The sequence below is a fragment of the Dryobates pubescens genome, chromosome 1 (genome assembly GCF_014839835.1).
Source record: "Dryobates pubescens isolate bDryPub1 chromosome 1, bDryPub1.pri, whole genome shotgun sequence".
In the NCBI taxonomy this organism is placed as follows: domain Eukaryota; kingdom Metazoa; phylum Chordata; class Aves; order Piciformes; family Picidae; genus Dryobates; species Dryobates pubescens.
In genome coordinates, this window is record NC_071612.1 from 20,878,244 (window position 1) to 20,903,620 (window position 25,377).

The following is a 25,377-nucleotide window of genomic DNA, read 5'->3' on the forward strand; positions in this document are numbered from 1 at the left end:
ACCCCACAACTTAAAAAAAAATTGCAATTTAGACATTAATGCTGAAGTGGTGTAGTTTAAGTAACATAAAAGATACATTAAGGTCATGAGTAATCGTATACAAACCATAACAGTATTAAAATACGCTATCTCCATAAAAATACCGTTGTGACACTTTATATCTAAATAAAACATTTTTAAAAAGATGGTATGAAATATTTACCATACAAAAGCATATTCTTACAGCAGGATTATGTTGTAAGTTTTTGCAAATTCTATCCAAGCACTTACAGCAGAAGGGTTTTTTTGTAACTGTGATCCTCTTACCGTACAGAGGTGTATGCTGTGTGTATGCCATAGTTCATTCTATACGAACTGCTCAAAGTATGACACTGCATGTAGAGCAGCTGAGTTCTTATATACCACTGAAACTTTTGTAGAGGACAAACATGACAGTCTCATTGCTTAATATGCAAGAGGAAATTGCTCTTTATGCATGTCTGCTATATGCATATACTGAGAATAATTTCATGCTACAATCCCTTCTTGCCACAGTTTGATCTTTACATAGGCTTTTTTCAGCTGTAGGCAACAGTTTCTGCCTCCAGCTCCACTATGTCCTTAAATATCCTACTAGTATGATTTTTAAAAGTTAAAACAATAAATTATAACAGAAGCTGACCACTATGATCACCAACTGAAACAGACTGTATGTCAGCTAACCCTACTGAAATCACTGATTTTGAAATCCCTGTTAGAATGCCACTGTGTTTACTTCCTGTGATGGATTTTGCATGCTTACATTTACACCAGCGATCCACTTTAAATCCTGCGTGTCAGCAGTTTAAAACCACCAGTTATTATACAATTATTTCATAATTTAAGGCATGTCAATAAGAGCACTCTAATTAACTGACATGGAATGATAGACACTTCCCTTCAGGAAATGTTTGTCAGCTGCCTTCCCATCTTGAAAGATGCTAAATTAATATGGTTTTGGAAAGATGGTAAGAAGAAGAAAGGAATAAAGTAAAGAATGGATCTGACTGTTTCAGCTGGCCCTGAAACACACTTGAAAGCTATGATTTACTAGTAAAATGCCTCAGCTATAATGTATTTTGACCAAATCACAGAATATGCTGCTTGGACTTACCACTAGTTAAAAACTGGAAGGAAAGAAAAGCAATTGTGTACTACATCAACAGAACAGTACAGGATGAGTATTGCTTACCCCTGAGTTAACAGGATTGGGTATAGCAGCACCAATTGGATAACATTCTGCAATGCCAGCACTGCGCCATGGTCCTATACTGTGGTATAGTTTCATATGCCCACAGAGTTTTCTTTAAGAGCACTTAGTTCAGACATTATTAGATATAGAAATTCCTTTAGTTGCATTGGTATTTAAGTGGAAAAAAACATGAGAATGCTATAGTGGCTATACAATTAGTACAGTCCATTTGTAGTGTTGTTATAATGATATTTACAGCTGTGTTCTGAACTCAAGTCACTGTCTTCTGTGAAACTGTATTTGCCTTGTGTCCTGTGCAAGCAAAAAGCCCAGCAGGAATCACGTTGTGCCAGTTTTGAGCAAAATGTCCTGTAAGTCATCTGGAAGTGCTCTTATAATATCATTGATGTGTGCCTCCAGCTTTTTCAGTGTGTCGGTTTTCACAGGAAGATGTTCTCTGTCAGCCTGCGACTGTAAAGAAACAATAAAACATGGCTTCTATTAAAACTGCATGCTTAAGTTGAGACACAAAGTGACATATTAGCAAATCTGGAAAATCAGTTTTCTCCTTTGCTGAGTAGGAATTTGGATTTTGATTGGTTTTCTCAACACCCACAACAGCACGAGCTTAGATGGTTTTTCTCTTCCCAGACCACTGAGCCTTGCTCCCATTCAGATCAGTCACAAAGTTCCAAAGAGTTTTAAAAATAATCCAAGATCAGTGCAATACTGCTTCCAACACAGCTGGACCATGTTGGGAAGCCAGCTAACTTTTCAGTCATGGCTGAAATGAGTGAGCTGGGTTTTTTCCAACACCTAAGGGATTGATTTATTGATCTCTCTAGATCTTGAGCAATATTTTAAGTACCTGTAAACACAGTTAGATAAAATGGTTCTCTAGGTAAGACATGCAAATTTGAGACACGTTCAATTCATTTACTAACCAGTTTGTTCTTCAACTTTAAGACAAGATCCACTGTTTCCACTTCAGTATGCTTCTGACTCCAGAAAACCAAGTTCTGAAAGAATAAAAACATTGAAATATTTACAGCGACATATGTCATTTTCAGAAGTGGTATTAATTTATATCTACTCTTTCAGAATGTGCTTTCTCCTTTCCCTTATACTAAACTCATTTTACTTATGTACTGTCTCTACTGTGAACTGCAAAATCTGCTTTAACTGGTTTGCCCAGGACTTAGCCTAACAGGATACTATCACACAAATGCAATACAAACAAATTTAAAGAATAAAAATCATGCCACACAGGCTTAGTTTCAAAACCAGCATGTACAATGCAAAATGTCAGTGAGGGTTTACCAAATCAGATCTGCCAGCACAATGAAATATTACAATAGTGCCAGGTGGCACTTCTTGTTTCGAGGGCATTAAGGGAGATCATAATGGGTAACTTAAAAATACACTCATTAAGTGAATTTTCTTATGGAACTTCTGTTTCTCTACCCCTTTACTATTCATCTGCTGAAGACATTTGCTCATGTGTAGAAAGATGTTAACACTTGGACCAAAAGATGAAATTAGTAAGGAGCAGAATCAGGAACAAAGCTGTCACAAGTTTCCTTTTATTTGCAAGAAGTCAAATATAGTTGGATACATTCTAGGTGATACAAACGACCTAGCTATTGCCCTGGAAATTATTTGGGCTGCTCTATTTGAACAACCTGTTTGGCTTGCTACAATGCACTGTTTGGGGACTGATAAGGCAAGAGATAAAAATCAATAGCTTTTTAAAACTAACTAGCACGATTTTTGTTTCAAAGCTGTGGTGTTGACTTACTTTTTTTGTTCTTGCTATTGCCTCTTTAGTGTGACAATCTCATCTCTTGTGACATATTTCTTTACAAGTTTTCTGCCTCAACTGATACCCTACTTACTTCTTAAGTAAAGAATGGATCTTACAACATTAAGATGTGGCATTTTCTATGTATCAATAAACAGATTTCACATCTTAGCCTCAAATTACCTTGGACCAGTTGTAGGCTTATTTACTGTCTGTATCTAATTAGTTGTCAATTTTCTATAGTATTCACTGAGTTTATATCTTCAAAGCTACAAACTATATCCCAATTAAAAATGTCTTGCCAAATGAATTGCCAAGGTTGGAAGCTGAACAGAATGACAGCATGTTAGGGGTTGGAAGGGACCTTAAAAGATCATATAGCTCAAACACCCTTCCAGAGCAGGATCACCTATAGCAAATCATACAGGAACGCATCCAGGTGTATTTTGAGTATCTCCAGAGAGGGAGACTAAAACACCATGATCAATAAGAGGAAAAGGAAGGAGGTATCCAATTTCAAAATGCACAATAAACACAATAAACCAACAACAATTATTATTATTAAAAAGTGAAGGGCATTTCATATTGTTCTCTTTCGCTATGTCAGCTCCAGCTTGTAGAGCTACCGTGGCAAAACCATGTTTTGCTCAATTAGACTTGACACAATTGTCAACATTTTTACTTTCAACCAATGAAAACAGCAGAAGTAGAACTGACTTGAGAGACAATCGATTTTTGTTACAAGATGAAAAATAGAAGTACAAATTTTTCTAACCTCATTACAGAGCGCTTCTAAGTGAAGGGCCTCCAACTTCTGTGTCATTTCTTTCTGCCGGCTTCTAAACCAACCATCGAAGTTTGGAGATTTCAAAAAATGCCTGGTAAAACACCAAAGCAAAATACACCTTATGTTTTCATTAGTTTTGGTAACACTGGGCTCAGTGTTGTCAAATTTAAGGTAGTTATGGTTGAGGCTGAAGGAGATATTAGGACCCTCTCTCTATTTACTTTCAAAAGACTGTAATATTCTGAAGTGGACTGTAATGGGTGCTATTAACCAAGACAAGGATTGAGGAAGCAAAGCCAATAAAAGGTGTCTGAAAGATAGGAATGGTTAGGAATTTTGTCAGGAAAAAAAAACCCACAAGGCTTAGTTTGAAATATCCTATTTTTTATCTCTGTATTTGATCGAAAGGAGGAATCAAGTTAGGAGGAGAAATAAAATCATAATCTCGTATACAGAGACCTGTAGGGTTAGTATTATCTTAAGAAAACCATTATCAGCTTACAGAGTACAGACTGAAGCAAGAGTACTAAGCACTGTTGATTCCTGTTTAAATACATAGTCTAAAAGTAAGACTAAACCAAATCAATAGTAAGTTTGCTCAGGAAAAGAATGCTTATATTATTAATCTGTCTTCATTTATGTATTTTTATTATTATTCTGATGAAAGAAATTACTTGTAAAGTCCTATCCAGTCTCCTTTTAAACCTGATGTGAGCTGTGGTCCTGCTTTTTCCAGTGTCTTCATGAAGTCATCTTGGCTAAACTGCCTGAGCTGTGGTGGGCTCTATGGCAAGAGAAAAAAAAAACGTTAAAAAGATGACAATTAGAACCTCAGAATGCTTTGGGCTAGAAGGGACTGTAAAGGTCATCTAGATCAAACCCTCTCCAATAAGCACAGCCATCTTTAACTCAATGAGATTGCTCAGAGCCCTGTCCAAACTGGCTTTGAGTGTTTCAAGGGATGGGACACATACCACCTCTTTGGGAAACCTGTGCCAGGGTTTCACCACCCTCATCACAAAAAAAAGTCTTCTTTATATCTAGTCTAAACCTCACCTTTTTTACTTTAAAACCATCACCCTTTGCCCTGTCATAACACACCCTGCTACAAAAACTGTCCCCATGTTTCCTATAGGCCCCCTTTAAGTACTGAAAGGCCACAATAATGTCTCCCTGAAGCCTTCTCTTCTCCAGGCTGAACAACCTCAACACTCTCAGCCTGGCCTCACAGCACAAGTGTTCCAGCCATCGCATTTTAGTGGCTGGACCTGCTCCAACAGGTCAGTATCTCTCCTCTGCCGAGATCTCCAGAGCTGCACACAGCACTGCAGGTGGAGTCTCAACAGAGCAGAGGGGCAGAATAACCATGCTTGCCGTGCTGGCCAGCTGTGAGCATACGGTAACTGTTTAATTACCAATTTCCAGCTCATCTGAATTTTACTTCCTTACCTTCCACGGTGATATGCATTTCTGCAAAGGCATCAGGCTTGCCACATAACGCTCCTAGGGAAAGGAAAAAAAAATAGGCTGTTTGCATAAGCAGTGTTAAAGATACACAGTCCACGTCTATGTTTACTTATCACTTGTGACCACAGCATTTTCTCCTGTATTGGTACAGGGTGAGGTCATGCATATTTACCCCATGAGAGCATTAGGAGCTTATCTAACACCATTTGTATTTCCCAGCCTTGGAACATTACGTTAGCAAGATTCAAGAAGGATGCAAGGGGAAGGAGGACAGGAAACAAACATACACATGGAATGTGTATATCCTGAACTTCAGACTCTAGTAAATAAACTCCCTTTTCTCTGGTGGCAGTTCACAGGTACCTTCACCTCACAAGTGTTTCCAAAACAGTAATTCCATTTTGTGTCAAGTATTTGGAAGTGATTTTCAGAGTCTCTCATACAAAAGTTAAATATAGAACTAACCTACAAAATGCTCTTATCAGCTGTAGGCACACCTGCAGTAGCAACACTTGGCAAAAACATGGATAGAGTCCCAGGGGGATAATGGATGAACAGTGGAGACATTTCTTAGCAAGGCCACTGCTAAAGCTTCAGGTCTGACACCAGGAAGCAACTCTGCCTTGCCAGTTCACACAAGCACACATAAAGAGAAGCTACTATACATTTTCAAAGTGTTTGTATGCAAATGACTGTACTTCTTGATCTCTCTAAGCCTAAGTTGGGGAATGCTTAGTGTTTGGGTTTGTTGTGGTTTTGGTTGGTTGGTTTGGTTTTTTGTTGTTGGTTTTTCTTTTAGTATTTTTTCACCTGGGACTAGGTTAAGTGCAAATTCTGTAGCTCATGCTGCATCATGTTGGTCATTAACACTTCCTGACAGGAAATGATATAAAGATGAGTTTCATCATAATCCTTTCACCAATTCTAAATGCTCTGAATCTAAGCAGAAATACTGCCCTTTCAAGTCTCTCATAACTTTTGTTTAGGCTTGACAGGATAGTTACTGGACTTAGGCTAGTGCCAAAAAAGGCTACTCCACGAGACATGTGTGAAATCCCTGTTAGTCTAACAACTCACTAATGGAATAATGAAACTTTCTGTCAACTCCAAAAAGTACCGCCGCAGGATCACGCTCTGTGCTTCCATAGGACGCTTCTTCTGGACACCCTGGAGGAAAAGAAATGAAATAGGACAGTAAGTCTGTTAATCCAAAGCATGTAAGTAGTTGTGGTGGGTTTTTTAAAGGAATATTTATTCCACTGTTTCTGCATTCATTTGCCATAAGCTTAAACATAGCACCCCCTAGCCTGAACCATGAAACAAAAGCAACAGCATCCAGTCCCTATGCACAGATATTCATCCCTTCAAATGCTGATTTTTAATTCTTATGTCAGGAATTTAAAAGAAAGACAAAAACCTACATGCAAACTTGTGCAAATGATTTAAAGGAAGCTCTGATTCTTACACACCTCATTTCCAGACCAAAGAGGCTAGAAGGGAACAGCAGAGGGTGGAAAACCCAAAGCAGATGATCAAACATTTCTATTCTCTAAATCATTAACAACATGAATGGTAGAACTCAAGAGGTTAGCATAGAGAAACTGCTAACAAGGCTGCAGCCTTTATTCTACAATGGGGATGTGTTCTAGTCAGTTATGGACTGAATCATAAAGGAATCAGAATCCAGTTTCATTCCAGTTATGTAGACAAAACTGAGTCATAACTGAAAGCACCATATGACTGTGCACAAAACAGTTACCAAAAGAAGAGACTTGCAGTATTACCTTTTGTAACTGTTTAACAATTTCTTCATCCTTGTTCAAGTATGGCTTGTAAGAGGTATAAACACCTGAAGAAAAAAAAAAAGCAGCATATAGTTAAAGAAAATTTTTGCTTTTAAAAATTAAAATACTGATAATTTCACCTTGAAGCAATTCACTACCTGGTTTGGAGTCCAAAGTTTTTAGGTTCTTCAGTTTTTTCACTTTCACCTGCTTTGGAACTTCACCTGCCAAAACATTTAAAGCCACCTTTCTCACAATCTCCATCTCTATTACTAGACACTACTGATGACACGTTACACGTTGCAATGATTTTCAGAAATGGGTATTTTTATTACTTTAAGATTACTTAATATTCTGAGAAGCATTAGAAACACTGACAAGCATCCCAGTATATATCCAGAAACATTCAGTTAACATATGAATAACAACATACAGGCTTTTCATTTTATACATGGGTTCCCTGTTGGAAATGAACAAGAAAAAAACCAACCCAAAACAAGCCATAAGGATGATCCTCTGAATCAAAGCAGCAATCTTCCTTTGTCCCCCTTAGGATAAATGCTTTCAGGAACAAATGTTTAGAACTGTGACCAAACCAAAAACTGTATACAAGGAATTAAAACAATGGCCCCACAGTAAGTAAGAGAATTAGTTTAAGCCTCCTTTTCCATAGGCCAAACTAGGTTGGTTGGTTGAAGTATATCCTTCTCCAGCCAGAAGACCTTTGACAGATTTATAACCATAAGGATTTGGTTAGTATTAAACTAGGATTTGTTCAGTATTAAACTGAAGTAATTGAACTAAATCACATATGTTTGCAAATACATAAGCATAAGGTTAGACCTTGCTGTGCAGGATTGTAGAAGATATTTGTACTTTACCTGGAAGTTTAATATCTCCGATGCGGATAATGTGAGGCCAGTGCTGAAGTGTTTTAGCAAAAAAAGGATTTGTCACCCCTAGAATGACAGATGGCCTAGAAAAACAGAAGTAGCATTTAAAATACAACACTTTGAGATGAATACAAAAGGTCAACTTTAATTCCCAACTTTAAAATTATTTTCCCTTTGTATTTTAGAGTTATATTTTAAGTTGCACATAAGAGCACAGTATGCTTATAGCAGTGCAGAATAAAAGTGATGACATCTGCTTAAACTCTGGACTAAATTCTGTCCTTCTGCAATGATGAGAATAGGGTTATTATCTGATTTTTAATTACTTTTTATTTTTAATAAGCAGGCATCTGGCCCGTATTCGAAAGACAAATTGCTACTTTTCAAGGTTTGATTATAACAAACTCTTGGTATCGAATGTGCCTGTCAATATGACTGCTGCTTGTATGTGACTTTTCAGCAGAGCTAAAGATCAGATGACATGATTAAGAAAGAGACACTTATCTCACTTCCTTTCCAAAACTTTAATGTCATGGTTAAAATCAGTTAACAAGGGATGAAGTACAAACACCTTAACAGCACTGTGCCCAAGCTCACAGCCTGTCAGATTTTTCTGTCTACTCTGTGCTTTGAATCTGGCTTTGGAGATGCACAGGGACATCCAGACAACAAGAGGCTGTAAGAGCATGGAACTGCTGCTATGGCATAGGCCTGCGAATTTGGATTTATAGCACTAATATAATGAAATCATAACTGATTGTGTATACACACACACAATTATAACTGCTTAAATGAAAACAGAATAAAAATCTGACCACAGAGCACGGTAAGAGATTAGCAGAATGTCTGAGCTATGGAAATAGCCATTTTCATCTCTGTATTTCATCTTAGAATGAGCAGCACCAAATTGTATCAGTTTCTCTGATAGATTTTCTTGCTTGTCATAAATTCAGCCTTCACCAGAAAAATCACTTCTTCCAAGTCTTCCTGCTGTTCAGGTGTTCATCTGAAAACTTTTTATCAGATATATTTCCCCCACTCATTTGAATTCAGTCTCATTAACCTCTACTGTTTCTGTAATTCTGTTAAACTCATTTTAATTCATCAGGATTTGCAGAAATTGTTCATAACGTTTCACCATTATCATACATGATTTACAATTTCTCTTCCAAAACAAGGAAGACCAGCATCCATAAAAAGGTCTCAACAGATTATTTTGGTTTATTCTGAAAAAAATTATTTATGATCCTTTCTGTTCCTCTCATGGTTATGTCATAAGAATCCACAAAAAGGAAAAAAAAACAAGGCTCAAGAGAACCCAAACAATAGGCATTCTCTTTCTCCCCAGGAATGGATCAAATCTAACCTATTAAATCTTTTCATGCCTGTTTTTTGAGACCCAAAAAAGCAAATTTCACACAGAGCTGGCTTGGACCCATGTACACAAATTGACATTCTGTTACTAACTGCCAGGTTAAAGACTGAGGGTTAAAGTTAAGTAAGGCTTTCATGCTCACACATGCACAAAATCAGCATTTCTACAAGTCAATGTAAACTGGTAGCAAATCCTGAGGAATCTTGTTTCACTGCTACTGGTGGTACAATAGGAAGTCTTGGTAAGGTACTTGGCCACTTTCAGGAGCCTTAATCCATCATATCGACCAGAACCAATTCTGATTTAAAAAATACTGAAGTAATTTCAGAAAAGGCATGATAAATTGAAACATCCAGATGAAGAACACTGCCTTCCTACCCTCATTTGCTGAAGCTGATAAAATACATAAAATCTGCTTTATCAGCAGTCTTCCTCTTCTAGCCACTACTCTTAAAATCCTGTTCCCAATCTTTCCAGTTATTTTTGTTTTCTGTACGCAAGGCAGAGCGCTTCTAGCTCTGCTTCAAATACCAGCCTGTGCACTGAACAAACTTTCTAATTTGCTACAGGGCAGCAGATGCAGTTTTTAAACATGGGCCCCTAAAGTTTAACCAAATTCTTCTTTGAATTATTTTTAGAAGCTGACTTACATACTGCATAATCATTCCTGTGGAATGCAATCCAAAACATAGTGCCTGTATTTGTATGCTTTTCCTCTGCTGCAACCAATAAAACAAAGAAACCAAACAAAAATCCCAACACAATAACCACTGTCGTGTTATCAGAAAAACATATTTATAAGAGACCAGTGAACCTAACAAAAGCACTCCACTCCCAAATCAAGTTGCATTTAAATAACACGTAATAGGAAATACTGGAGGTGTATGCTATCAAAATAGGTGTAGGATTTAAAAAAGAAAGGAAAGACAAAAAGAAGAAAAATGGAAAAGTGTGTTCCTAAAGCACTTTCAAACAAATCTGGTTTTGTAGACTGACACTCTTTAAAAAGGAATCATAATTTATGAATTATTTACAACATTTTTCTAAGAAACTTAATGAAGAGATATTTAAATTACTGTTTCAATCAGGACACCAACTGGAAAAACCTTACAAAAGAGTTGTATGAATGCTGAAGTCTACAAGTCACTGTGTTTAGTAATTGCTTAAAAATACTAACAGTTATAGAACAATTTCCCAAGATGCTACTATGGAGCTGGTGTCACACAGACAAGACCCTATGGAAAAGCAAAATTTTTCTTGCTTTTGTATTTGCAGTTTTATTTACATTGTACACAAGTATCCTATGAAGCTATGTAGTTTATTACAACATGGTTTCATAACTTCCTTTATTGTATCTAACTGGAGTGAAAACTTAAACCAACAAATTATAGCACTCTGTAAGATAAATCTTATAAATAGTATAAATGTAATTCTCTAATGATGTGAATTCAGACTAGTTAAGGAAGGCATATCTCAAAACAAATTTATGGTTAGGAGTGGCTTTGAGCAGCACCTTCATAACAAAGTTCGATTTACTCACGGGGCTTGTGTGCGAGTTGTATATTCTTTGAACTCACTGTCATGTATGGTGAAGTATGGCCTGAAATCACTGCAGTACTTCAATGGTGAAATGCAACTGCAAGGCAAACATAGGGTAAACTCATGGCATGTATGCAGTGCAAATTCCATGAAAGACACAAGCAAATCTAAGATTTGTCATGTTTTGATAGACTCAGGTGAAATGATGCTGTACACAGCTACAATCTACAAGGACTCAGTCATTAGTTAGAAAGCTTCACTACATTTACCTAACAAGTGCCAACACAGTTTCTGAAGACTCTGATGGTGATGGTGCCATCACAACAAGTGGTTCCCCTAGCAGTACTAGTTCCCAAAGCATCTGGACGTGAAAGAACACTGGACAGAAACACCTAAAAATAGATTGAGGTATTTTAATTACACTTAACATAACCAGAGGAAATACATAATTAAGAACTAGATAAAAAGGAAGTCTGAAATAGCATTGGAACATTTAATGAACCTATTTATTGCACTTTCAGCTTGTTGCCAAAATTGTTCTTTAGCCATCTTTACAGAAAGAGACTATTAAACCCAATACTGATACATGTTAGTTTGCAAGCTAAGAGATGTCTTATGGAACTGTCATAAATCTTTGACTTGTGGGAATTCACAATTAGGAATATTATCAGTCCAAACTCCTACCTGAAAAGATTTACTTCATGAACAGTCAGTAGAGGCATGGAGATCTGAGCATCTGCCTAAAAGACATCGCAATGCTTGTTTTTTAGTCATCAGAATACCTAGGTATTAAATGAAATAGTTTCCCTTAAATGCTTACAGATGGTAAATGGTATAAACCCTAATTATTTACCACTACTCTACTACTGCAGTATGTACTACATCATCTCCAAGAGTAACTCCTTTTGCGTACTAAAAGCAAGACTTCCCCAACCCAACACACACCACACTTACAGGCATGACACTTTCAGTCCAGAACAGATATAAAACACTGAAGTTGTTTTTAGTCATGCAGCACATCAAGGCACAGATATGTTTTATATATGTTTCCCATGGCTGAAGATTTTTAATTTGGTTTGAATCCTCAAAAAACCACTAGTTTAAATATAGTTTCATCCAGGAAATGGACATTCAAGTTCAGTAATTTTGTCAGGAGCTGGACTTTCTAAAGTAGTTGGTGTAAGTGGGTTAGAATACCTTTTCTACAAAGAATCCAACCCTAGACTCTTCTACTCAAAGTTCCAAAGGCTATGGACGAGGCTGGTGAGAGGCCTTGAGCCCAAGCCCTATGAGGAGAGGCTGAGGGAGCTGGGATTGTTTAGCCTGGAGAAGAGGAGGCTCAGCGGAGACCTCATTGCTCTCTACAACTACCTGAAGGGTGGTTGTAGCCAGGAGGGAGTTGGTCTCTTCTATCAAGCAACCAGCACCAGAACAAGACGACACAGTCTCAAGCTGTGCCAGGGGAAGTTTAGGCTCGAGGCGAGGAGAAAGTTCTTCACTGAGAGAGTCATTCACCATTGGAATGGGCTGCCCAGGGAGGTGGTGGAGTCCCCATCCCTGGAGGCATTCAAGAGGGGATTGGACGTGGCACTTGGTGCCATGGTTTAGGCATGAGGTCTGTGGTGACAGGTTGGATTCGATGATCTTTGAGGTCTCTTCCTGATACTGTGATTTTGTTATTAACAAAGTAAATCAGGATTTGCTACCAATCTTCTAGGAAGAAGTTTAAAGTAAAAGAATGAAAGCAGGTATTTAGTTTTTTCTTGAGGTTATATTCAGCAGAACTATCTGATCTCTACCTGGTGCATATCCTGTGCTACTGGCGTTGTTCCAGGCTTGTCACGATATGTTGGAATCTGCAGCTGTGAAAGAAAAAGATTTTTTATTTGTATCAAATTCAGCAGAGACTGAAAATGCTGACTTACAGACCAGATACAGTATTTAAAGAGGCTGTATTACAGCAGGATGCTTAATTTGCTCCACAGAACATCCAACATCAATGAACACATACCTGAAGACTACAGACCATTGCTACAGAAATCAGTATGCAATACTATGTCATCCTGCGTGGCAAATCAAATAATAGAACACACAAATAATACTTCAGTTAAAAAAGATTGTTAATAACATTAGTCACAAGTGTCATAATAGCTCAAATAAAAATATGTTTAAGTGTTGGAGAGAATGATCAGATGTAAAGCTATGGGGTTTTAAGGAGTTACAGAATTACTTTTAGAAAATATCTTCTTTTAAAACATGAGACATCCTGGCGGGTATGAGGCAGAGACCAAACAAACTGAACAACATAAATCTCCTTTTCTGGTCTCACTTCTCTGTCTTGAGCAACACAAATTTAATCATACTGGAAGCCTGTGTGCACAAACAGATGTAATTCATATGCAGAAATTAAAACTGACTGCCTGTGCAGTGCAAAAAAACCCCCAAACAACCAACCTTAAACAGGGACAATATTACAGAAGACAGTAATTACTGCATTCTTAAACCAAGTAAAGCCATTTCAACTCTCATGGGTAAGAATTACTGATTTGATAAATGCAGGCAATACCCAAAAAAACACATATCCAGCTTTCATCATTACCACCCAGCATCCAGAATACTGCTTTTTAAAATTTTTAATTTTAGAACAGCTTCAGACACTTTGCCTTCCTGTCCCTGGTGATACACATGCATCCAGCAATAAACTTGAGAGTATCTGCTAAGAATATACTTCTGACTGTAACCTCCAGATCTATCAAGTCCATTTAATTGCATTTCATATGGAGATGCTATCGCTCCCTGAGGCCCAGTTCTTAGTCATCATGTAACCTCCGTGCATCTAGGCACAGGCATATAGTTCCTCCCCACATACTAGATACAACTTCTTTGATAGCCTTCCTCAGATATTTCACTTCCATTGAAAAACATCAACAGACCAAGAAACCAATTTCTGGTGTGCAAGTCAAAAAAGTCAAACTTTAGGAAAAAGAATTATTTTCAGCAGTATGTTTAATCTGCTTGACTGGAAGTTAAATTCTCAGTATTTTGAGGTGTTATTAATGTTATCAGTAGATAAATATAATTAGCATTGAAGTCTCAGAGAATGCATACTCCAGAAGGATAATATAGACACCACAATTAGCAGTTGTATTAAATATTGCTTATTATGTGTTAACCTCCAGAGAAGGCAACGAAGCTGGTGAGAGGCCTCAAGCACAAGCCCTATGAGGAGAGGCTGAGGGAGCTGGGGTTGTTTAGCCTGGAGAAGAGGCGGCTCAGGGGAGACCTTATTGCTGTCTACAACTACCTGAAGGGTAGTTGTAGCCAGAAGGGGGTTGGTCTCTTCCCCCAGGCAACCAGTGCCAGAATGAGAGGATGCAGTCTCAAGCTGCACCAGGGGAAGTTCAGACTCGAGGTGAAGAGAAAGTTCTTCACAGAGAGTTGTTAGGCATTGGAATGGGCTGCCCAGAGAGGTGGTGGAGTCACCGTCCCTGGAGGTGTTCAAGAGGGGATTGGACGTGGCACTTGGTGCCGTGGTCTAGTAGTCATGAGGTCCTGGGTGACAGGTTGGACTTGATGATCTCTGAGGTCTCTTCCAACCTTATTTATTCTAGGATTCTAACCTACGCACCATAAAAGAATCTCACCTCCTCCCCACTATTACGGAACCTAACCAACAATTCCCAGATCTTAACTCCCAGTGCTGTATACATCTCTTTCTGTTCTGAAGCACAAGACCCTGAAAACAAGGTAGAATACAGTGAATATTTACACCGCCAATGGAAAGGAACACATACCCTGAGTAAAATAAGTACAGGAGAATTTACCTTCATGATAATGCCCATGATAGGCAAGTGCAGTATCTTCCCTGGAATTGGTGGTGGCCAACGATCAACATCACTACAAACTTAAAGGGAAAAAAGAAGAAAAAAAAAGAAATATAACTAGCTTATATATGCTGTAACTCAGGATACTGTAATTACCTTTGTGCACATTGCAGTTTTAAATCAGTCCTGAAAGCTTGCAACAATTCTACTCACACCTGAATTACTCTAAACTCAATCGAAGTTTTACAGCCTTTTTGACATCTTTAATGTATTATTTTGTTAAATCTATAAAGTTTTTAATTCCAAGAAAACAGACTCCTTGTCCTCCATTTTTTTCCTAGCAACTAGCCTCACAATTAGTTTATGAAATGTTACATAAGAAACCATGAGAGTATATATTAAGAAACTCTGAAAAGAAAACGTACGTTTATGTACAGTAGCTGCTGTATAACAGAAACACAAGTAGTGAAGGGTACAGCTAGCTTTGTAGCTTGCCTGGAAAGTTTTTCAACATTTTGTTGTAAAAAGTTATGAACATCCTAAATAATTTCAGTAGTTTCTGCAGAGCTTATTTTGTTCATAACACAATCATTCAATAAAACCTGTTTAGCTGTAAGGTGCTTGAAAAGTACAATTCCATCATCAAGAATGGGTTCCACAAATTGCTGCTCAGTGACTGAACAAAGACATGAGTGTCGTATAGGCCAGACAGTACAAAGAACCCAGCACCTCTAGGCAGAGAGGAAATTCCTTTCCCATTTGGACTTCTCTGGCTGACATGTCTACTGTAAGGTTAAGGAACCTGTTCTCAGTCCTGCTCTTTGGCTTTTTTTCCCGGGGCGGGGGGGGGGGGGGGGGGGGTGTGGAGAATCTCTTTCAAGGACATTAAACAAAAGTTGCCAGAATGCCCAAAAAAGGCTGAATTTGTAAGGATGGCCACCAGCTCCTTGTGCTGAACAGCTGGTCCTAAAACATCCAACAAAACCCTGCATGTTTTTCAGAGAAGAACATCAACTCTCCCATGGAAGATCCAAAATCATGTTAGCTCTGTTCAAGGATATAGGAATCAAACCAGTGAGCTGAACTTTCAACCCTCTATCCTGCAAGGAGACAAAACCACAAACTAGAATGTGACAGTGTTGTTTGTTATTTCTTTCGAAGTAGTACATGATACATCCAAGCTCTTCCAGAACAATATAACAGTACCACTACCTGCTTCCAGGAAAGCTTCACTTTTCTCAAAGTATTCTGGTGCTATGTGCTTGAGCATCGTGTGAAAGAGATGGACATAAGGTAGCTTGCTGATGAGGACCAGTGACTGGAAGGAAGAGTAAGAAAACAAAAATATAATTCAATGGTAACCCTTCCCCTCAGTTCTGTTGCAGTTCTGGTTATCTTCAGAGAACATCAAGCATGATTCTCCTCACACGCACGCCAACCACAGATGTGATGGCAACTGCAAAAAGCCAATTCCCCACAGTTCCCAACTTTTGGATTTTTAAGCACACAAAAAATTTGTAATTTGACAGTGCTTTTTTTTTTTTTTTTTAAGAGAGCAAGATACTCTTCCTGCTTTTCTGAGGTCACAGAAAAATAATTAATTTCTGAATTAATATTTTGCTAAAAGAATTGAAATTACCTTCTGGAAATAGCCTCTCTTTAACGATTTGTCTCGGACCTGTCTGAAATACACATAACCATAGTAATATGCTGGATCTTTCTGCAAAAGAAAGGAAAGAATTCATTGCAACAACCTGATACTGTTCTTCAGCATTCAATGCACTCTTCAGCATTCAATGCAATGAGGGAGCTGGGGTTGCTTAGCCTGGAGAGAAGGAGACTCAGGGGGGACCTTATTGCTCTCTACAACTACCTGAAGGGAGGTTGTAGACAGGCGGAGGTTGGTCTCTTCTCCCAGGCAGCCAGTACCAGAACAAGAGGACACAGTCTCAGGCTGCGCCAGGGAAGGTTTAAGCTGGATGTTAGGAAGAAATTCGACACAGAGAGAGTGATTGCCCATTGGAATGGGCTGCCCGGGGAGGTGGTGGAGTCATCGTCATTGGAGGTGTTCAGGAGACTTGATGGGGTGCTTGGTGCCATGGGTTAGTTGTTTAGGTGGGTTGGATTGGTTGAGAGGTTGGATGCGATGATCTTGAAGGTCTCTTCCAACCTGGTTTATTATTATTATTATTTTAAAAGCTTATTTGCCTGCAAGCTCCAAAGTTAGTAAGATATAATAAACCAGAAAGATGACCCTGGTTATTTGCATTTATTTTATTATTTTTTAATGAATAGAATAAACCAGGTTGGAAGAGACCTTTAAGATCATTGAGTCCAACCTATTATCCAACACCACCTGATCAACTAAACCATGCAACCAAGCAACCTATCAAGTGTCCTCCTCAACACCTCCAATGATGGTGATTCCACCACCTCCCCAGGGCAGCCCATTCCAATGGGCATTCACTCTCTCTGTGTAGAATTTCTTCCTAACATCCAGCTTAAACTTCCCCTGGTGCAGCCTGAGACTGTGTCCTCTTCTTCTGGCTGCCTGGGACAAGAGACCAACCTCCGCCTGTCTACAACCTCCCTTCAGGTAGTTGTAGACAGCAATAAGGTCTCCCCTGAGCCTCCTCTTCTCCAGGCTAAGCAACCCCAGCTCCCTCAGCCTCTCCTCATAGGGCTTGTGTTCCAAACCCCTCACCAACTTCGTTACCCTTCTAAGAAAGTATGCCCTTCTCACAAAGCATATATAATATGCTTTGTGGTGCATTAGTCTTGGATGAAACTCCAAAGAGAAAACATCAGTGGGTGGAAACAGATGTGTTTTTTGGCTTCCCTATTTTGATACCTATACTCTCCTGACACACCATGAAGGGGGGGAATAAAAATCAACACTCAATTTTGCTAAGTACTAAAAAGATATTAGTAGCTGAAAAATCTTAAAGCTCTGACGTGAACAGGTAAAACCCAGTCTTTCAGTCTACTAGTTATCTAAAAGATTCTTGGAATATTAAAGAAGCATGGTCTCCTATTACAGAGACAAAAGAACAGCTTCATCCTTCCTACAAAGAGGAATTCAAGTATTTGCCACATATACAGATTTAATTTGAGTTTGAGATTCAGACTCCCACTAGCACAGTTTAAGGCCTTAATTTTCCATAAGGACATGCTGAGAGCAACTTTTTGGCCACTACCTCTTTTAGGTAACTGCTCCATCCACCAAAAAAAAAAAAAAAAAGAGAAGAGTGGAAACAGAAAGAGACATCTCAATTTTATTTATGAAGTTATAAAGCACTTCAGGTTTCAAAAAAAGTAATGTTTTTTACAATTTGATATACAGGTTTCTAGATAGTAAAAAAAAAAAATAGGTCTGGTCTCCAATTTATTTCCTTGCATTCCAAGAAACCATAGTAATAAAGCTTAAAGAAGAGCTGACAAAACTAATTATTAGTTAATTATTATGATAATGACATGCTGCAGAAAACATTTGCTGAGCTTCGTCTTTTGGGCATTTTGTTTTTCAAGCATTAAGCTTAAGTGTGAAGACCCATAAATGAATACAACCCAGGAGATGTTACATTCAGTTTTTTCTTATTTCCAACCTTTAAGTAAACTGGTAGATCTCTGTCCAATTGGTCCAGAAAACAACACAATGAGACTTTCCTTCCAGGAGATCGTCGAAACCTAAAACAAAACTGTGTGTCCCCAAGACAACCTAAGTAGAAGGAAGACATAAACAACAGAGTATTCTGAGTCTGAGCCTTGTTTAACATGAGGACTTCCTTACAGCCAAAGAGGTGTAACAGTTTTGATTCATTTATCTTGCACTGGTATTGTGCCCTGTTACTGTGGCCATGTATATTTTTCAATGACGAACTTGGTATCTTTGGCAACAATAGAGATCTAACCTACAGGAAGAAAAATGTCACTGTGCCTCACAATGAGTTTGTTAGGCTGCCAGGTCCTTAAAGAAGCTCTACTAATGGCTGTTCTCCTACTGTGATTACACATTTTATTGATCTGCCTGTAGAGCTTTGATCATGTTGACCATGTATCATTTCTCTGTTGATGACTGCACTTGGCCTCTTCTTGACACCAAGCAGTTCATAGGTTAAGTCAAATGGGAGTGTGTTATTCTGACCTCTCACAACTCCACACCCAAGCCTAGGACTCAGTATTTTTGAAAGCCACAAAACTAAGTGCAGAAAACTGAATTAAACTGAATACTACATCCCAATAATATTCCCAGATAAATTTAGGCTGTTTGTATCAGACAAGAAAGAAACTTTATCCAGGTGGAACGTGAGAACTGCAGTATCAGAACCTGCATCACTGGTACTCTCACAGCTGTGTTCTCACCATTACTGATGTTGCTCACTGTTAAAAGAAACAAAGCTCAAAAAACCCCTTTAATTCAAGTAGAAACTATGTAAACTGAACAGAATGCATTGTTCATGGGAACAGTGATAAGGGGGACTGCTAGAATCTTAAAAACATCCAGCTACTTATTCTAGCAACCCTGTAAAAAAAACATGGAATGCAATACTATTAACATAATCACAATCAATTGAAAGACCACCTCATGAGCATTGTCAACTTGTGATAAGCAGACTACCTGCTTATGTTAAACTTACAGCTACTGTTAAGCAGCAAGTTTCTGGCTGGCAAAAGTCTCATTTGCTTCTCTGTAAAGACCTCAAGGAGAAAAAAAATCATGCAGTCATAATCTTGATTCTTCACAGCTGTCCTTTCTTATTCCAGCCAGTGCTAAGTGACTACACAGCCAGGCAAAGCTCCATTCTCTAGATTACTCTTCTTCAAACTTAAAATTCCATGTCATCATCTTCTCTTTCAGTCACATAACTACTGCTCCAGCAACCACAGAAAGCCCAAACCCTCAGGTGAAGTTACTGGCTGTGCAGTGGAATTATACCAGCACATTCAGAGCATCCATGTCTGAGTCTTAAAACCCCCTGAAGCTGCAACAGGAAACTCTCAATACACAAAGACAAAACCAAAAGTAGCAAAGTATTGTACGATGGGATAACCACACAATTCAAATGGGTAGCTAAAGCAAGTTCTTTCTCACAGTATATGAACAGAGAAAAAAAATCTCAATTTTAAAGACATTAAGACAATGGGGGAAAATTAACCAAGATATTTTGAAAAATTACATAAGAAACATCTCACACACACATTAAAAGCACACACCTGCATCTCCCCATATCAGAGTTGTATGCTGCACAGCAACCAAAAGCACAGGGTAAGAGTCTGTTACTACAGCTTTTGACTTTTGTAAAGAAATGTATGTGAAAGTGTCTGTAGTTCTGCCAGATCTTTTTGCAGGCGGTCCAGGTCATCAGCCACATGCCTCCAATTTCTCTTTGGCAGCAGAATGGCAGAAGGTTAAAGAATGGAGCAAGTAGGACCACGCACAGCAGCAGAAACATCAAAAAGATGTAAGATCACCTAGGTTTTCCTTTCACAACTGTTCTTTCCAAATGTTTTCAAACTTAAAAGTCAGTTTGACTGTTATGAAGGTAGAAAATGCACATTTATTCCTTTATGAGAAGGGTTCTGTATCCCTTCCATTAGCTTTATTAAGCCCTTCAAATTCTATGCCTACAATGACATTATTTCTTTTTAAAGTGAGATTAAGATGTTCATTCTTTACTTGAAAAGTATTCTGAAACCTCTGCATGTGTCTCATTTGGAAGCTCTTCTGCATTCAGAGTTCTGATATTTCACTTACACAAAACAAAGAATTCTCAGACCTTACTGCAACATAGGCAATTAGTTTTAATTTAACCTTACTTGCAACTTTTGTGTATTGCAATGTTAAGATACTCATGTAAGTATTTAATCTAAACCCAGTAACACATACTCTCAACTTCTTAAACACAGTTCAGTCCAACAACAGATGACTACAGAGTGATTGATGGAAGCACTTACCTGAATTAGAATCTGGAAAAGACAAATAGCAAATATTGGTTTTCTAAAGAGCAGGGAAAAGAAAAGAGAGTCATTATAGTTCCTGAAATTACTAAACTAAACCCAAATTATATACTTATCCAGCAACCATGACTTACCTCTTTATCTGTGAGTTTTGAATGTGGAGGATATATTACCTACAAGGAAAACAAACACAGAAAACCTTATTTGAAAATACACTGGGTATAACCAGTAAGCTTCTATTCAATATTTTGACAACACAGTCTTCAAGTATCTGCTTAGCCTTAGGCTATTGTCAATGGTAAGCCATTGATGTAGTGTCTCTGTTCTTTTCATATCTTTACAACTAACTTAATCATTCATCTTTATAAGGTATTTTAGATGCCAGCTGGAGGCCATATAGATCATTAAAAAATAAAATAAAATCAGAATACTTGAGATTCTTAGTGCAACACATCTCAAAGGAGAGCAACATTCTACCCTTCAGATTTATCTTGTACATACAAAATGTGATAGAGGGTTCTACAGAAAGTCAACAACACATTATGGTCCAAAATCTGTTGCAATTGATAGTTAGGTAGGGGTAACCAAAATTCAATCACAGAATTCCCCCCTGTAGTAACAGTAACTCTTGGAGGATGAATATTTGCCTTAAATTGGACTTGATGATCTTTGAGGTCTCTTCCAACCTTGGTGATACTGTAAATGAGAGCTGGGAACCATGAAATCTCGAGGAACATACTCAAAAAGCTATGGCTGTTGTACTGGTAAAAACCCAAACAAACAGAAATTAATTTAAACTATCTATTTTTACAGTGCAGAAATAAAAAATGATGCAATACAATGTAAGATATGGAAGTACCATCATTTAAAATACCCTGGATGTACAGAATCAGTAAATATGCAAGTAAATGAGACATGAACATCCAGGAAAGAAGACGACGTCAAGATACTTAAATTTCAACTAAACAGCTACTCAGAAAACCCCAAACCCAAATTTACTGAAATGAGTAGCTACCTTGTAAGCAAAAGAAATTCATCATGAATTCTAAGATGATCTTTCAAAGAAGGTTTCAAGGCCTCCACAGAGGGGAACTTCACCAAGAACGAAGTTCAATGCAGGAACACTAAGTTAGTCTGAAGTCCTCATGTTATCATACCATTAACATCCAGTTATCTGATTTAATCTTGTAAGCAAGTAAATCTCCTGACAGCATAATGCTAACCTACTCTATAGAAAAACAAAACAAAAAAATATATCCACTGGCTGGTCTCTAAGAAGGTCATCTGTCCCTGTGCCATAAAATCTCCAATTAATTTATTTTTCCCTCAGACTCTTATCCAATGTTATCCAGCCATACAACATACTATTGCTAAAGCTAAAAGTAGACATGTGACTGGAACACCTGTGTACTCTATTTAGAAAACCTATCATCAGCTTTTTTTAATCTGTGAACATTTTCCTACCCTGTCTTATGCTAAGCAACACACTCAAAGGTAACTCTTTCAGCAGCTGATTGATGCTGAAGTGACCTGCATCTAGTCAGATGACTTGAGTACAGACCAAACTAAAATTCATACTGCTTTTTCCTCCCTCATCAGTGTATCTTCCCAAAATTCAAACTGAATGTCAATTCTTCCTGCAGTAACTTAAGTGAAAAAGCTCACGCCTTAGTTATGCAGACATTTTCAGTTTCATTTTGTGTGTCCAATGAACTACAACTGAAGGGATGGTGAACAGAGTTGTTTGCAGACAGGAGAGGCTACTCACTCTGCTTCTCAGCCATCAAGCACATTATCTGCTTAAGTCAGAGGTTATAAAGAAATGCTTGTCTTTGCTGCTAACAATACCTTCTAACACAAAGCAAATGTAACCTAGGTAATTAGCACAGTATGTTGGGGTTTTATTTGCAGTTCTCTTGCAGCCAACAACACATATCAATTCTGTATTTTAAATACTGTACTAGCTAGCTTGCCAGAACTTTAGGCCAGTCCGTATACATTTATGATAGCACTACTTCAACAAAACCCCAACTCACAAAGAAAGAAAAAGACACTTTCCCCTCTACGCTGTTTGCTGTGGGGTGATATGGCAAATACAGCATAACTGATTCAAATTCCTCTTTCAAGTTTAATTTTCGGCCCAATCAGCTCTCTCATGCAGTTCCACATGAGATTTCATAGATGTCTGCTGTACAAAACGGCAAAGCTCAGCGGGGAGTTAAAACCCCTGTGGTTTGAAGCAGCATCACTACGGCTTTGTCACAGCCTGACATTCATTTAAAGGCGCAAGGAAAGTGCTTCAAACATTTAAGACGATTTATTTGCATAGCTCTGTGATCTGGAGCAAACCGTTGCATTCACATCGCTAACACACTTTAAAAAGTCTCTGACACGGACCTGTGCTGGGAATTAGGGCTATGGGTGCACAAAACAAGCTGAGCGTGCCCTTTATACAGATCTTGGCACGAGATGAAAACCGCTCCCAGGAGCACTGTGACATGACGGCCAGCATAATGAACACAGCTGCTTACTGGACTCACCTGACGCTTGGTGACAGCTGTCGCCGCTCTCCCACCGCACGCTCCCTCCCGCCCTCCGTACGCTATGCCAGCCCCGCCGAAGCTCGCTCCCCTCGCCGCCCCTCGGGAATTTGCACAATCACATTTCCCTCACAACGCCGCCAAGCTTCCCCCGCCGCTGTGCAATGCCTGCACCAGAGGAAGTGCCCGATTCCGGCGGGGCCCTGCCGCAGAGCCGCCGGCCCCGAGGGCCCGCTGCCCACAAGCCCATCGCCGAAGCCGGGTGGTGGCCGCGCTCTCGTCGCCTCACTTACCTCCACCGCCTGGCCCAGCTCCAAGTCAAAGCCCACCACACACACACAGTGCAGCCAAGCCGAAAAGCGGTCCCAGGGCAGCAGCGATAAGCACGTGTCCGGACCATCCGGCTCCGCCAGCGCCGCCGCCGCATCCTCTCCGGCCTCAACGGCGCCGCACGGACTCGGCTCCCGCAGGGACATGGCGTTACCGGCCCGCCGCCGAGCCGGCCCCGGCCCCGGCCCTGGCCCAGCCGCCGCCGCGGGGACCACGTGACCTCCGGGGCACCGCCTCCCACCCCCTGGTTGCCGCGGAGACTGGAGCCGCCTGACGCAGGAGAGTCCAAGAGGAGGGGGGCGGCGAGCGCCGCGGAGCCCAAACCATTACTATGGGCAAGAGCAGGAAGCAGCGACCCGGCGCCCTCTCACGGCTCGCAGGGATAGAGCGGGCGAAGCCGCAGAACACCGCCCCCTCTCGCCTGCCCCGCTCTGGAACAGCCCGCGCTCCCGGCGAGCCGCGGCTCCGCCACTCCAGCTCGCCGTGAGCAGGGACAAGCTGCTCTGTCATGGAATTTGAGACGGAGCAGCCTTGCCCTGGACAGCGGGCTACCCACGTCGCTAGCGCTTTAGCAGGGTGCTGGTGCGAGGACCTTCTGCAGGCAGCGCACCATAGGCAAAGAATCGCAATTTTCTTTTCCTGTTTGGCACGTCAGGAAACAACACCTGAGCGGGGCCAAGGGTATCGCTAAGCAATTAATAGGCATGTCCTACGCAACGCTAAGCATCTTCCAGGAGTCAGATGGAAATATCGTATAGGCTTTACACTGCTCAGGAAATTAGAATAATAAAAATGAAAGCATTTTAATCTCTTAAAGCCATTTTTAGCACCTTAACCAAAAGCCAAACTCTTTCTTTAATAATGCAAGAACTTTCAAATAGTCTTTTCACATAGTTCATGTCCCATTTATATTTCAGGAGAAAGCAATCTGTGGAGTTGACAGTGCTAAACAGCTACTTTATTAAATGAAACAAACAACATCACACCTTCCTGACCTCTAACTCTTTTTAGTTATTGGCACTGGACATTTGGTTGAAAAGCTTCAACTGTAGCACCAGCAGACAGACTGGCTGCCTGAATGACAAAGTGCTGCTTTCTCTCGGTAGAAGTTGCAAACACAAAAACCAAGACACCACATACTTAACAGAAAATTTACAACTCTCCAGCTGCACTGCTTCCTGATACCCATTAACAACATTTGTTTATCTATCAACAGCGAACTGCCAGAAATTAAAGCATTCTTTGATCATTAATTTCCTAGACAAAGGAGGAACATAAAACTCAGACAAAATTATAATATACAAAATTATCACGGCAATAAGATACAACAGCCTTCAGTCATCATAAACCATTAGTGGCAAAGTGGATTTTAGATACAAACTGAGATACGAATGGAGTTGCACAGCCTGCAGTGGGAGGGGCTGTACAGGAAGGCTCCTGCTGTCTCTAGCTCCTTCAGGTAGCTTGCCACGATGGCCACGTAAGACTCACAAACTTTTCGAATAGTTAACTCTCAAGTTCTGTAGGTGATTACTAGACATGGCTAAGCCCGAGCTTCATCAGATTAATCTCATAGCAATAATTCTGCAATGGCATTTCATTGCTGCTTCCATTTAAGAGCTGAAACAAAGCATGGCCAAAAACTTGAATCACTTGCTTTTAAAAAAAGATACAATGTCCTGGGTTCTTGCAAGCCTGTCCTTGTTTATACTTCCATACTTTCCCTTGTTTACATTCTTACTATCACAGGCAGAAGAAAACATCAGTTATTATTACCACACATTTCCTTCTAATTTTTCTGGTCTCTAAGTTTTCATGTGATCAAAAAATATAGATAAAACAAACAAAATAAGAAGAATGAAATGCTTG

General features: G+C 39.4%; 1 protein-coding gene across 3 annotated transcripts; it reads right to left on the reverse strand.

Annotated features, from left to right (window-relative positions):
- DENND6A (DENN domain containing 6A) lies at positions 1–23,706 on the reverse strand. 3 transcript variants are annotated; one of them, XM_054162344.1, is made up of 20 exons: positions 23,472–23,706; positions 20,773–20,811; positions 20,636–20,678; positions 18,286–18,398; positions 16,320–16,400; positions 15,893–15,998; positions 14,681–14,760; positions 12,656–12,718; positions 11,541–11,596; positions 11,126–11,248; positions 10,858–10,953; positions 7,931–8,025; positions 7,208–7,273; positions 7,050–7,114; positions 6,343–6,432; positions 5,248–5,301; positions 4,473–4,582; positions 3,787–3,889; positions 2,155–2,229; positions 1–1,681 (listed from the first exon to the last, which is right to left on the reverse strand). In XM_054162344.1, the coding sequence occupies exons 1-20, from the start codon at positions 23,652–23,654 to the stop codon at positions 1,550–1,552; spliced, it is 1,773 nt and encodes a 590-aa protein (XP_054018319.1). In that variant the 5' UTR covers positions 23,655–23,706; the 3' UTR covers positions 1–1,549. The 3 variants fall into 3 exon arrangements, with proteins under 3 accessions (XP_054018319.1, XP_054018312.1, XP_054018323.1); XM_054162337.1 differs by having other exon boundaries at positions 15,890–15,998; XM_054162348.1 differs by lacking the exon at positions 7,208–7,273 and having other exon boundaries at positions 15,890–15,998.
- Between the last annotated feature and the right edge of the window lie 1,671 nt (positions 23,707–25,377).